Source organism: Gorilla gorilla, chromosome 21, assembly GCF_029281585.2.
Source record: "Gorilla gorilla gorilla isolate KB3781 chromosome 21, NHGRI_mGorGor1-v2.1_pri, whole genome shotgun sequence".
In the NCBI taxonomy this organism is placed as follows: Eukaryota; Metazoa; Chordata; class Mammalia; order Primates; family Hominidae; genus Gorilla; species Gorilla gorilla.
In genome coordinates this window covers 49,302,961-49,316,010 of record NC_073245.2, presented here as the reverse complement: position 1 = coordinate 49,316,010, position 13,050 = coordinate 49,302,961, and the positions used below count along the sequence as shown (strand labels likewise).

Genomic DNA, 13,050 nt, shown 5'->3' with positions numbered 1-13,050 from the left:
AGACCATGGATTCTTTTCTTTTCTTTCTCTTTCTTTCTGTCTCTCTCTTTCTTTCTTTCTCTTCCTTCCTTTCTTTCTTTCCTTTCTTTCTTTCCTTCCTTTCTTCCTTTCCTTCTCTTTCTTTTCTTTTCTCTTCTTCCTTCCTTCTTTCTTCCTTTTCTTCTTTTTTTTTTTTTCTTTTTTTAAGATAGGGTCTTGCTTTGTTACCCAGGCTGGAGTTCAGTGACACCATCACTGCGCGCCGCAGCTTCAACCTCCCGGGCTCAAGTGATCCTCCCACCTCGGCCTCCTGAGTAGCGGGGACCACAGGCGGCATGCCACTATGCCCAGCTGATTTTTAAAATTTTTGTAGAGACAGAGTCTCACTGTGTTGCCAGGGCTGCTCTCGAACTCCTGGGCTCAAGTGATCTGTCCACCTCGGCCTCCCAAAATACTGGGATTACAGGTGTGAGCCACAGCGCCTGGCCCAGACCACTGATTCCTAAGACACCAATTAATCACCCCAAAATAATACCTAAGAAACTGAAAACAGCTGAAGACAATTGGGTAGCCTGGGGACAGGAGTAGGTGGGAGAGGGTCTTTTTTCCTGCACATCCTTTTGTATCATTTAAAGTTTTATGCCTAAGAAATAGGCAAGTACTGACTATTTAAAAATTAATGAAATTGGCCAGGCGTGATGGCTCACGCCTGTAATCACAGCACTTTGGGAGGCCGAGGCGAGTGGATCACGAGGTCAGGAGTTTGAGACCAGCCGGACCAACATGGTGAAACCCCATCTCTACTAAAAATACAAAAATTAGCTGGGCATGATGGCACATGCCTGTAATCCCAGCTACTCAGTAGGCTGAGGCAGGAGAATTGCATGAACCCGGGAGACAGAGGTTGCAGTGAGCCAAGATAGCACCACTGCACTGTAACCTGGGCAACAGAGCAAGACTCCGTCTTGGGAAAAAAAAAACAAAAAGTTAGGCCAGGCACGGTGGCTCACGCTTATAATCCCAGCACTTTGGGAGCCGAGGCGGGTGAATCACCTGAGGTCGAGAGTTCGAGACTAGCCTAACCAACATGGAGAAACCTCGTCTCTACTAAAAATACAAAAAAATTAGCCAGGCGTGGTGGCACATGCCTGTAATCCCAGCTACTTGGGAGGCTGAGGCAGGAGAATCGTCTGAACCCGGGAAGCGGAGGTTGCAGTGAGCCGAGATCACACTATTACACTCCAGCCTGGGCAACAAGAGCGAAACTCTGTCTCACAAAAAAAGAGAAAAAAAGAGTTAATGGAATTAAATGAAATAAATAAAAAGTCCAAATTATATATATTCATAATAGTTGATAGCTGCAATTTGCAGGGGAGGTATACTCATTATCACAAGCTGGACTGCATTTAGGTATTGTTTTATGCCTTGTACTGTGTTGCCCCATGGAGTAGATTGAAAAGACCATTGATATGCTCCCAAGATGCTTGTCATCTAAAAAAAAGATCACTGACATTCATGTTGGAAGAAAGCTCACCTTCCATAGGCCTGGTGAGAAAACTAAGCCTAAGCCAGAAGACATGAGGAATTTCTGAAGCTTCAGTTTTGTCACTGGAGTTCTATTCTTTTTTTTTTTTTTTTTGAGATGGGGACTCTCTTTGTCACCCAGGCTAGAGTGCAGTGGCACAATCTCGGCTTCCCACAACCTCTGCCTCCCGGCTTCAAGTGATTCTCCAAGTCTCCAAGTCCCAGCTTTCGAAATACCTGGGACTACAGGCATCTGCCACTACACCTAGCTAATTTTTGTATGTTTCAGTAGGGACAGGGTTTCACCATGTTGGCCAGGCTGGTCTCGAACTCCTGACCTCAAGCGATCTGCCTGCCTCACCCTTCCGAAATGCTGGGATTACAGGTGTGAGCCACCACAGGTGGCTTGGAGTTCTATTTTATTTATTTATTTATTTTTACTTTTTTTTTTTTTTTCTGAGACAGAGTCTTGCTCTGTCACCCAGGCTGAAGTGCAGTGGCACAATCTCAGCTCACTGCAAGCTCCACCTCCCGGGTTCATGCCATTCCCCTGCCTAATTTTTTGTATTTTTAGTAGAGACGGGGTTTCATGTGTTAGCCAGGATGGTCTGGATCTCCTGACCTCATGATCTGCCCGCCTCGGCCTCCCAAAGTGCTGGGATTACAGGCGTGAGCCACCACACCCGGCCTATTTTTACTTTTTAAATTTTTTTAGAGACAGGGTCTTGCTCTGTTGCCCAGGCTAGAGAACAGTGGCATGATCATGGCTCACTGCAGCCTTGAACTCCTGGCCTTAAGCAGTCCTCTTACCTCAGCCTGCAGAGTAGCTGGGATTACAGGCATGAGCCACTTCACCAAATATTTTATTTAAAAATATTTGGGGCCAGGCGCAGTGGCTCGCACCTGTAACCCCAGCACTTCAGGAGGCCAAGGCGAGCAGATCACATGAAGTCAGGAGTTTGAGACCAACCTAGCCAACATAGTGAAACCCCATCTCTACTAAAAATGCAAAAATTAGCCATGGTGGCATGTGCCTGTAGTCCCAGCTACTTGGGAGGCTGAGGCAGGAGAATTGCTTAAACCCGTGAGGCAGAGGTTATAGTGAGCCAAGATTGCGCCACTGCACTCCAGCCTGAATGACAGAGCGACATACTGTCTCAAAAAAAGAAAAAAAGTGTTTCTGAAGCAAAAATGACAAATGTCAGTGTATATTAATTCTGGTTGATTGGATACATTAATATCTATTGCTTTATTCTACTTACTTTTTCTTTTTTTTTAAACTGGCTTCCTAACTTGTGTTTATATTCTACTTACTTTTTCATGTGTATGTTTAAACTTTACAACCCTGAGATTGCTTCCTTTCAGTAGTTTCAGAAGAGCAGAATCCCCATTCAGAATGAGAAGAACCCTTAAGTCCTCGGTCAAATTCTGCTTGAATTCCTGCCAGGGGATCCATTTTCACACTGCTATAAAGATACTCCCTGAGCCTGGGTAATTTATAAACAAAGGAGGTTTACTAGATTCACAATTCTGCATGGCTAGGGAGGCCTCAGGAAACTTACAATCATGGTGGAAGGCGAAGGGGAAGCAGGTACATCTTCACAATGGCAGAGCAGGAGAGAGACAGAAAGCAGGGGAAACTGCCACTTTTATTTTATTTTTTATTTTTATTTTTTTTGAGATTGAGTCTCGCTGTGTCACCTAGGGTGGAGTGCAGTGGTGTGATCTCAGCTCACTGCAACCTCTGCTATCTGAGTTCAAGCTATAGCAATTCTCCTGCCTCAGCCTCCTGAGTAGCTGGGACTACAGGCAGGCACCACCACACCAGGCTTTTTTTTTTTTTTTTTTTTTTTTTTTTTGAGACAGAGTTTTGCTCTTGTTACCCAGGCTGGAGTACAATGGTGCGATCTCAGCTCACTGCAACCTCCGCCTCCCTGGTTCAAGCGATTCTCCTGCCTCAGCCTCCCAGGTAGCTGGGATTACAGGTATGTGCCACCATGCCTGGCGAATTTTTGTATTTTTTAGTAGAGACAGAGTTTTGCCATGTTGGTCAGGGTGGGCTCGAACTCCTGACCGCAGGTGATCTGCGCACCTCGGCCTCCCAAAGTGCTGGGATTACAGGCGTAAGCCACTGTGCCCAGCCTAATTTTTGTATTTTTAGTAGAGGTGGGGTTTCGCTGTATTGGCCAGGCTGGTCTTGAACTCCTGACCTCAAGAAATTCACCTGCCTCGGCCTCCCAAAGTGCTGGGATTACAGGCATGAGCCACTGCACCCAGCCAAAACTGCCATTTTAAAACCATCAGATCTCCTGAGAACTCCCTCACTATCATGAGAACAGCATGGGGGAAACCGCCCTCATGATCCAATCACTTCCCACCAAGTCTCTCCCTCTACAAGTGGGAATTACAGTTCGAGGTGAGATTTAGGTGGGGACACAGAGCCAAACCATATCAGGATCTTTGAGCCTCTGTTTGGATATCTTGTGTGTTTGGGAGCTCACCGTGGCCTGAGCGACCTGTTCCACTTTCCCTTGTTAGCAGAGCTCTTCCTTACAGTGAGCCCAAGCCCACAGCCCTAGACCTTCCCTGCCTGGTCCCACTTTTGCCCTTGAGGCAACTCAAAGCAGCTCTGCCCCTCTTCTATGTATCAGACCTGCCAGTACTGAGAGAAGGCCATCATATCCCCTTCTTCTCCCTTCTGGATCTACCAGCCCTAACAAAAATCAGTGAGCACTAGGTACTGAGTAAAGATGGGGAGCACCCCCTTTGGTACCAGGTGACGTGCGATTTGGAGAAAAGGTGATGTGCTCCCTTTGGCCACACAGAGAGAAGACATCAAGAGCCTGTTGCCATACATTGTAGACAGCTTGCGTGAAACCGATGAGAAGATCGTTCTGTCAGCCATCCAGATACTCCTGCAACTTGTTAGAACAATGGATTTCACTACCCTGGCTGCCATGACGAGGACCCTGTTCTCCTTATTTGGTGATGTAAGACAATCAGAGAGGAGAGACTTTCCTAGGAGGAGGGTAATGGGCATAACAGCAAACAGAAGTTGGTATAGTAATAAATACACTCTACTTGGTATAGGACTTTTACTTTCAGAGCATTTCAAACCTCCTCTCTTAAGACCCTTCTAGGTAACCTGTGATGTCGATAGGGCAGATGTTATTGTTTTTCAGGTTTAACCAAAAAAAAAAAAACAACATAGAAACTTGCTGAGGTACTACCCTGCTTTATGATGGGGAAGGGGAAAACATTGTCTTTCCCTTCAAGAACTATCAGAACTGGGTCAAGATGGTGGATGATACTTATGTCCCTGTCCCAAATGCCATATATTTCTCAAGAGGAAATGCATAGAGCACAATGACCAGCATCCTTGGAAGAGTAAAACATACCAAGGCTGGGATTTCGAATTTCAGCAAAGCAGCCTGTGTGAATGGTTCCTGCCTGTACCAGGCACGAGGTTTGCCGACTACAGGTGAGACTATGTGCATCTCTCACTTGTAGGGTGAGAAAACAAGTAGTGCCAAAGCAGCAAGTCTTACTGTGTCCATATATAGAGAGAGAGGGGGAGGGAGACGGAGTCTTGCTCTGTCACCCAGGCTGGAGTGCAGTGGCATGATCTTGGCCTACTGCAACCTCCACCTCCTGGGTTCAAGCGATTCTCCTGCCTCAGCCTCCCGAGTAGCTGGGACTACAGGCATGCGCCACCACGCCCGGCTAATTTTTGTATTTTTGGTGGAGATGGGGTTTCCCCATATTGGCCAGGCTGGTCTTGAACTCCTGACCTCAAGTGATCTGCCCGCCTCAGCCTCCTAAAGTGCTGGGATTACAGGCGTGAGCCACTGCGCCTGGCCTGTGTCCACGTATATTTTATTTCTTGCCTTCAGCTACATACAGCTAAATAGCCTCATTGTCAGGACTGGCTTTTTTCAACCCCTCCCAGGTTGTTACAAGCTAAGCACGCACACGTTCAGTGAATTGCTTCCCTTTGGCTACTCCCTTCCCAGGTGAGATCTGATGTTCATCGTTTCTCCGTGACTCTCTTTGGAGCCGCCATAAAGTCTGTAAAAAACCCAGATAAGAAGAGTATAGAGAACCAAGTCCTGGACAGCTTGGTCCCACTACTTCTGTATTCTCAGGATGAAAATGATGCAGTAGCTGAGGTAAGGCCTACTGTCGGTGTCTCTCATCCCTCAAACTTCAAATCCAGAGCCAACTCTGCAAAGAAAATAAGCATTCATATACTCATATAGATAGATAGATAGATAGATAGATAGATAGATAGATAGATAGATAGATAGATAGATACATACATACATACATACATACATACATACATACATACATAGACAGACAGACAGATATACATATATATTTTTGAGACAGGGTCTCTGTCGCCCAGGCTGGAGTGCAGTGGTGCGATCTCGGATCACTGCAACCTCCACCTCCTGGGTTCAAGCAATTCTTCTGCCTCAGCCTCCTGAGTAGCTGGGATTACAGCTGCCCACTACCATGCCTGGCTAATTTTTGTATTTTTAGTAGAGATGGGGTTTTGCCATGTTGGCCAGGCTGGTCTCAAACTCCTGACCTCAAATGATCCACCTGCTTGGCCTCCCAAAGAGCTGGGATTACAGGCATGAGCCACTGTGCCTGGCCTGACATTTCAATTTTTCGTGATTACAGTTCTGCAATTATTTTACCTGTTTCCTTGTGCACGCATATGAGGGTTTCTTGAGGGCATAAACCCTCAAGTAGAATATCTAGGTATCTTTAACTTTTTATTAGATATTTATAAATCACTAAACACAGTGGCTGAAGTAATTTATATGCCCATCAGTAGCCAAAGGAATTTTTATGGCCCAAACATCTAGTGGACCTGAGATAAAATACTGGCTTGGAGATTCATCAGAGGTGTTGCATGGTGTATGGGTGGCATTCTGAGAACAATGAACTAGAAGAGAGACCCACATGCTAAATTTTGCTCAAGGATGTGGATCAGGAAGAGATCAGTCCTCTAGAGTTCCTTCCTTCCAACCCAGAGATGCCACAAGGACAGAAGTCAGGGGCTACGCTTCCTTTGTAGAGTGACAGAAAAATGGCATAGGAACCTGGAGGTGGGAGCTTCATCTCTAGGGCACAGGGTAATGGGAATTCCTGCCCAAACCTCTGATCTAGGGATTACATCTGCAAGCTGTCACTTTTGCCCAACACCAGTGGTTTCTACATCCTCCCCAGAACCCTAGGGTTTTTGTGGATTCCACGTAAGGACTATTTGGAGAAGTTGGAGGAGGAGTGCAGGATTCTACTTCCTCTCTGCTCTTCTGCTCTCTTTTATCAGTTCTTCATATTGCACTTTAGTACTAGTTTTATTGAAGAAAGATTACCTCTGTTTAAAAATGAGGCTGGGCTGCCGGTGGTTCACGCCTGTAATCCCAGCACTTTGGGAGGCCAGGGTGGGTGGATCACCCGAGGCCAGGAGTTCAAGACCAGCCTGGCCAACATGGCAAAACCCTGTCTCTACTAAAAATACAAAAATTAACCGGGCATGGTGGTGGGCGCCTATAATCCCAGCTACTCAGGAGGCTGAGGGAAGAGAATTGCTTGATCCCGGGAGGTGGAGGTCGCAGTGAGCCAAGATGGCACTGCTGTAGTCCAGCCTGAGCGACAGCGTGAGATTCCAGCTCAAAAAAATAAAAATGTTTGAAAATGCTGATCTATGATCATCTTTTTCACAGGAGAGCAGGCGAGTCCTAACTATATGTGCCCAGTTCCTGAAGTGGAAGCTGCCCCAAGAAGTGTACTCCAAAGATCCCTGGCACATCAAACCTACTGAAGCAGGAACAATCTGCAGATTCTTTGTATGTGAGCAATAATGGCTTTGTTAACTCTTTAACATACTGAGAGACCTATTTTCTTCTGACACACTATTTAATGACAGAACATGGCATACAAGAAACATTTCCCATTTCTTTTCACATCAGCAGTTGATATCTATGACCTGTTTTTTATTGTGGATTTATGTTTCTATAGTTCCCTCCCAACTGAGTCACAAAGTTAGTTTCGATTGCCACTCTTAGTCATGAAAAGACTGGTGGACTCTTAGGAGCCCTTCGAACATGGGTCAGATGCTACAAGGTCAGGTTGATGCTGAAAAAGTTACTTATGGACTGAATTGAAATGGAGTTATATATTGCTTTTATAACTATCTTGAATCCTTTCCTTGACTAGAACGGATTGTTTTACTGTCCATCAGAGCATGTCCAGGGAGTCCCAAGCAAGGGCTGCCATGCCGTGTGGCCATGCGGCATGATGGCAGCATGCCACTGGTTCTGCCAGGACCCAGGTGGTGTCATTTCTCTTCACGAACTCCACAGAGGCTACTGTGGCTGATCTCAGGGTCAAGCTTGAGCCTTGGCTGCCTCAGGAAGCCCATCCATGGTTTTCTAGAAGCTGACCCTAGAACCACCTAGCAGACCCTAGGACTGACTATTCCCCAGGAGTCTTCCATATGTATCACCTCTTTAGGACCCACAGAAGCTTTCTGTGATCGGACTTGCAGTGCCCTTGTGTCGGGGTTTCCATTAGGGATTATCTGTCTGATCTGCACCCAAACCTATAGCAGATACACTGATGACAGTATTTACAGAAGGAAATTTGGTGCTGTCAACTACAAGTTGTCCATGTTAATTAAGCCATAAGTTCTATCAAAATAAATTCCTATTTTCCCCCTCCTTTTTTTTTTTTTTGAGACAGAGTCTCAGTTGCCCAGGCCTCAGCCTCCCAAGTAGCTGGGATTACAGGCTTACACCACCATGTCTGGCTAAGTTTTGTATTTTTTAGCAGAGCTGGGGTTTTGCCATGTTGGCCAGGCTGTTCTGGAACTCCTGACCTCAGGTGATCCACTCAGCTCAACCTCCCAAAGTGTTGGGATTACAAGCATGAGCCACCATGCCCAGCCTCCCCCTCCTATTCTTGAGGTGCCTATCCTTATAAAAGATCCACTGAGAGGTGCCTTCCTTCACCCAAAAGCCATAACAGGCCATAGAGAACCCAAGGATTAAAACTTCCTGAGGGGGCTGGGCGTGGTGGCTCACGCCTGTAATCCTAGCACTTTGGGAGGCCAAGGCGGGTGGATTACAAGGTCAGGCGTTCGAGACCAGCCTGGCCAATATGGTGAAACCCCGTCTCTACCAAAAATACAAAAAAAAAAATTAGCTGGGCTTGGGGGCAGGAACCTATAGTCCCAGCTACTTGGGAGGCTGAGGCAGGAGAATTGCTTGAACCCAGGAGGTGAGGGTTGCGGTGAGCCAAGACCATGCCACTGCACTCCAGCCTGGGTGACAGAGCAAGGCTCCTTCTGAAAAAACAAAAACAAAAACAAACTTCCTGAGGGGAGCCTGCAAGCTAGCAAAGGAGATAAAACCTCGATGTAAAAAAGTGCGTGCCAGGAGAGGAGTACCTGCAAAATGCTCAGAGCAGGGTTAGGTCAGGCAGGCAAGCAGTCAGGGACAAGCTCATAGGGAGGCAGAACTCAAGGTGGAACTTAAAGAACAAAGACTTAGATACAGAGAAGCCAAGATGGCTTTAGAAACATTACAGGCACAATATATGGCATGAGTGGGTACAAGCAAGGGGCATTCACAGGATTTAGAATAACTTGGTCTAGGGGCTTGTTATTCTGGTATAATACTCATTCAGCAACTGTAGTTATTTCAAACACTACTGTACTCTCTCTGATAGAGTCTCTGACCCCAGAAACTATGGTAAGGCTGATCAAAAGAGTGCTGCTGCTTCACTGCTTTATACTTACTTTTTTCCACACCTAGGAAAAAAAGTGCAAGGGGAAAATTAACATCCTAGAACAAACACTGATGTACTCCAAGAACCCAAAACTTCCCATCAGAAGATCAGCAGTCTTGTTTGTAGGTACAAAGAAAGTCCTTTCATTCCTACAGTCACTTTTGTCCTGTACTTTCCCAAATTATGTTGTCAAGCATCCCTTCTTTTTTTCTTTTTTGAGACGGAGTCTCGCTCTGTCACCCAGGCTGGAGTACAGTGGCACCATCTTGGCTCACTGCAAGCTCCGCCTCCTGGGTTCATGCCATTTTCCTGCCTCAGCCTCCCGAGTAGCTGGGATTACAGGCGCTCGCCATCACGCCCGGCTAAATTTTTTTGTATTTTTAGTAGAGACAGGGTTTCACCGTGTTAGCCAGGATGGTCTCGATTTCCTGACCTCGTGATCTGCCCGCTTTGGCCTCCCGAAGTGCTGGGATTACAGGCACGAGCCACGGTGCCTGGCCCTCTGTCTTTGTTTTGTTTTGTTTTGTTTTGTTTTGTTTTGTTTTGTTTTGTTTTGTTTTTGAAACTGAGTTTCACTCTTGCTGCCCAGGCTGGAGTGCAGTGGCACGATCTCGGCTCATTGCCACCTCCACCTTCCGGGTTCAAGTGATTGTCCTGCCTCAGCCTCCTGAGTAGCTGGGATTACAGGTGCCTGCCACCACACCTGGCTAATTTTTCTTTTTTTTTTTTTTTTGAGAGAAGTCTCGCTCTTGTCCCCCAGATTTGAATGCAATGGCTTGATCTCAGCTCACTGCAACCTCTGCCTCCCGGGTTCAGATTCTCCTGCCTCTGCCTCCCAAGTAGCTGGGATTAAGTCGCCTGCCACCACGCCGTGCTAATTTTTATATTTTTTAGTAGAGATGGGGTTTCACCATGTTGGCCAGGCTGGTCTTGAACTCCTGACCTCAGGTGATCCGCTCGCCTCGGCCTCCCAAAGTGCTGGGATTACAGGCGTGAGCCACCGCGCCTGGCCTAATTTTTGTATTTTTAGTAATGATGGGGTTTCACCATGTCGGCCAGGCTAGTCTTGAACTCCTGACCTCAGGTGATCCACCCACCTCAGCCTCCAAAAGTGCTGGGATTACAAGTGTAAGCCACTGTGCCCAGTCAGTATCCCCATTTTTATGTATGTATGGTGTGGGGGTTTTATGTGTGTAGGCGGGGGTGGTGGTTTGAGACAAGGTCTCACTTCGTTGCCCAAGTTGAAGCACAGTGGCACCATCATGGCTTGCTGCAGCCTCAACATCCTGGGCTCAAGCAATCCTCCTACCTCCCTCAGCCTCTTGAGTAGCTGGGACTATAGGCATGTGCCACCATGCCCAGCCAATTTTTTTTTTTTAAGAGACAAGGTCTTGTTACATTGCCCAGGCTGGTCTTAAACTCCTGGGCTCAAGCAGTCTTCCTGCCTCAGCCTCCCAAAGTGCTGGGATTACAGGCATTAGTCACTGTACCCAGCTGTGAGTCACTGCACCCGGCCAAGTATCCCCATTCTTTATGAAGATGACCTTGGAAAAAGGGGCCCTGTTACCTATGGGTAACTACCAGGCACCTGGAAGCCCAGTTTTTGGAATCTGCCTAATTATCAGAAGGCCGATTCTGCCAGCTGCTTAGATGTCTTAATGATAAAAACTTTTAGATATTCATTTCCAAGAGCAAAAGCCAGATCACAGACTCACTGACTTTATCCTGCCTTTAGGCCTTTTATCGAAGTACATGGATCACAATGAGCTCAGGAGGATGGGTACTGACTGGATAGAGGATGGTAAGTGATAACAGTCCTTGAATTTGGGGTATACCCATATTTTGGAAGGTATCTGAGGCAGCTACTGTGGGAAGGCTTTATAGCAGAGCTGAGACCCTGAGCTCTAGAAAACCTGGTTTTTGTAGCAGGAATCCTGTTGGTGATTTCAGCTGAATGACAGTCCCATCCCAGTCCAGTTTCCCCTTTAGGAAAGGACATGACCCTATTTGTCTGGAACCTAGCTTTGATGAGTCTCGGAGACAGTTCCTGAGCCTTGTCTGTCAGCAAATAAGACATTACCTAGAAATACTATCTTAGTAAATTATGATGATTCCTCATAAGTACCACAGAGATGACTGCAGTACTATTTTCTATAAGCCGTTGTCCTGTAACTTAGGTAGGACTTGGTAATAGAGATGTTTTATAGTCACATTTTTCTTTAATTTTTTTTCTTTAATGTTTTTCTTTCAAATCTCTTATTCTGAGAAACAGGCATTCTTTTTTTTTTTTTCTTTCGAGATGGAGTCTTGCACTGTCGCACAGTCTGGAGTGCAGTGGCCTGATAACGGGTCACTGCAACCTCCACTTCCCAGGTTCAAGTGATTCTCCTGCCTCAGCCTCCCGAGTAGCTGGGATTACAGGCACGCACCACCATGCCCTGCTAATTTTTGTATTTTTAGTAGAGACGGAGTTTCACCATGTTAGTCAGGCTGGTCTCAAACTCTTGGCCTCAGGTGATCCACCCACCTTGGCCTCCCAAAGGGCTGGGATTACACGCATGAGTCACCACGCCCAGCCAAAACAGGCATTCTTTATTCCCACTAAGAAGTAGTCCTACCATTAGAAAATGCCATATGATGCTGTCTTACAATCCAAAATTATTACTTGCAGAATCTAATCAAAATCCTAGCAATTCATTACTTATAAAATAAAAACATAACTGGTGAAACAGCTAGGAGCTAAAGCTTATTTAAGAAAGATCATGCCACTTTTCTCTAAGGTCTCCCACTTCCTCACAGATATCAGAAGCAAAAGAAAGGAGGCTGGGTGCAATGGCTCACACCTGTAATTCCAGCACTTAGGGAGGCCGAGGTGGGAGGATTACTTGAGCCCAGGAGTTCAAGACCAGCCTGGGCAACACAGTGAGACCTCATCTCTCCATATATATGTGTATGTGTATATATATATATATATATATTTTTTTTTTTTTTTTTTTTTTTTTTTTTTGAGATGGAGTCTTGCTCTGTCGCCCAGGGTGGAATGCAGTGGTGCGATCTCAGCTCACTGCAGCCTCTGCCTCCTGGTTTCAAGCAATTCTCGTGCCTCGGTCTCCCAAGTAGCTGGGATTACAGGTGCCCGCCACCATGCCTGGCTAATTTTTGTATTTTTAGTAGAGACGGGTTTCACCATGCTGACCAGGCTGTTCTCGAACTCCGTATCTCAGGTGATCCACCCACCTCAGCCTCCCAAAGTGCCAGGATTACAGGCATGAGCCACCGCACCTGGCCTCTATTTAAAAAAAAAAAAAAAAAAAAAAAATTAGTGGGTATGGTGGTGTGCGCCTGTGGTTCCAGCTACTCAGGAGGCCAAGGTGGGAACATCATTTGAGCCCAGGAGGTCAAGGCTTCAGTGAGCCGAGATTGCACCACTGCATTCCAGCCTGGGTGACAGAGTAAGACTCCATCAAAAAACAAAAAAAAAAGAAAGAAAAGGAAGGAAGGAAGGAAAGAAAGAAGAAAAGAAAAGAAAGTAAGAAAGAAGCCATGTGGATTATTCCAAGGGATAGGATTCTATATGGCTGATTCTGTTTAAATAAAAGGAAATTATTTTCTAATCTCAATGGGGGACGAAACTTCCTTTTCCATTCAAAAGTTATCTATATGAAAAATCTAGAAAATATATATAATTATGTGCATATAGATTAGAATGAACCATATGTGATTGACATTTCATGTTCTGTG

General features: G+C 46.0%; 1 protein-coding gene across 4 annotated transcripts in view; it reads left to right on the top strand.

The window, feature by feature from the left end:
- Nucleotides 1-13,050, top strand: part of MROH8 (maestro heat like repeat family member 8) — a 77,843-nt gene that overhangs the window by 59,315 nt on the left and 5,478 nt on the right. For 2 of the 4 annotated variants that reach the window (XR_008674652.2, XM_031005059.3), the window contains exons 18-22: nucleotides 4,329-4,493; nucleotides 5,517-5,672; nucleotides 7,245-7,367; nucleotides 9,336-9,435; nucleotides 11,045-11,110. Coding sequence is in view for 3 of the 4 variants with exons in the window: in XM_031005059.3 (XP_030860919.3) it covers nucleotides 4,329-4,493; nucleotides 5,517-5,672; nucleotides 7,245-7,367; nucleotides 9,336-9,435; nucleotides 11,045-11,110 (610 nt within the window). In the remaining variant the exon portion in view is untranslated. The remainder of the gene's footprint in view (nucleotides 1-4,328; nucleotides 4,494-5,516; nucleotides 5,673-7,244; nucleotides 7,368-9,335; nucleotides 9,436-11,044; nucleotides 11,111-13,050) is intronic. The other 2 variants (XM_055373477.2, XM_055373478.2) reach the window with 1 other exon arrangement.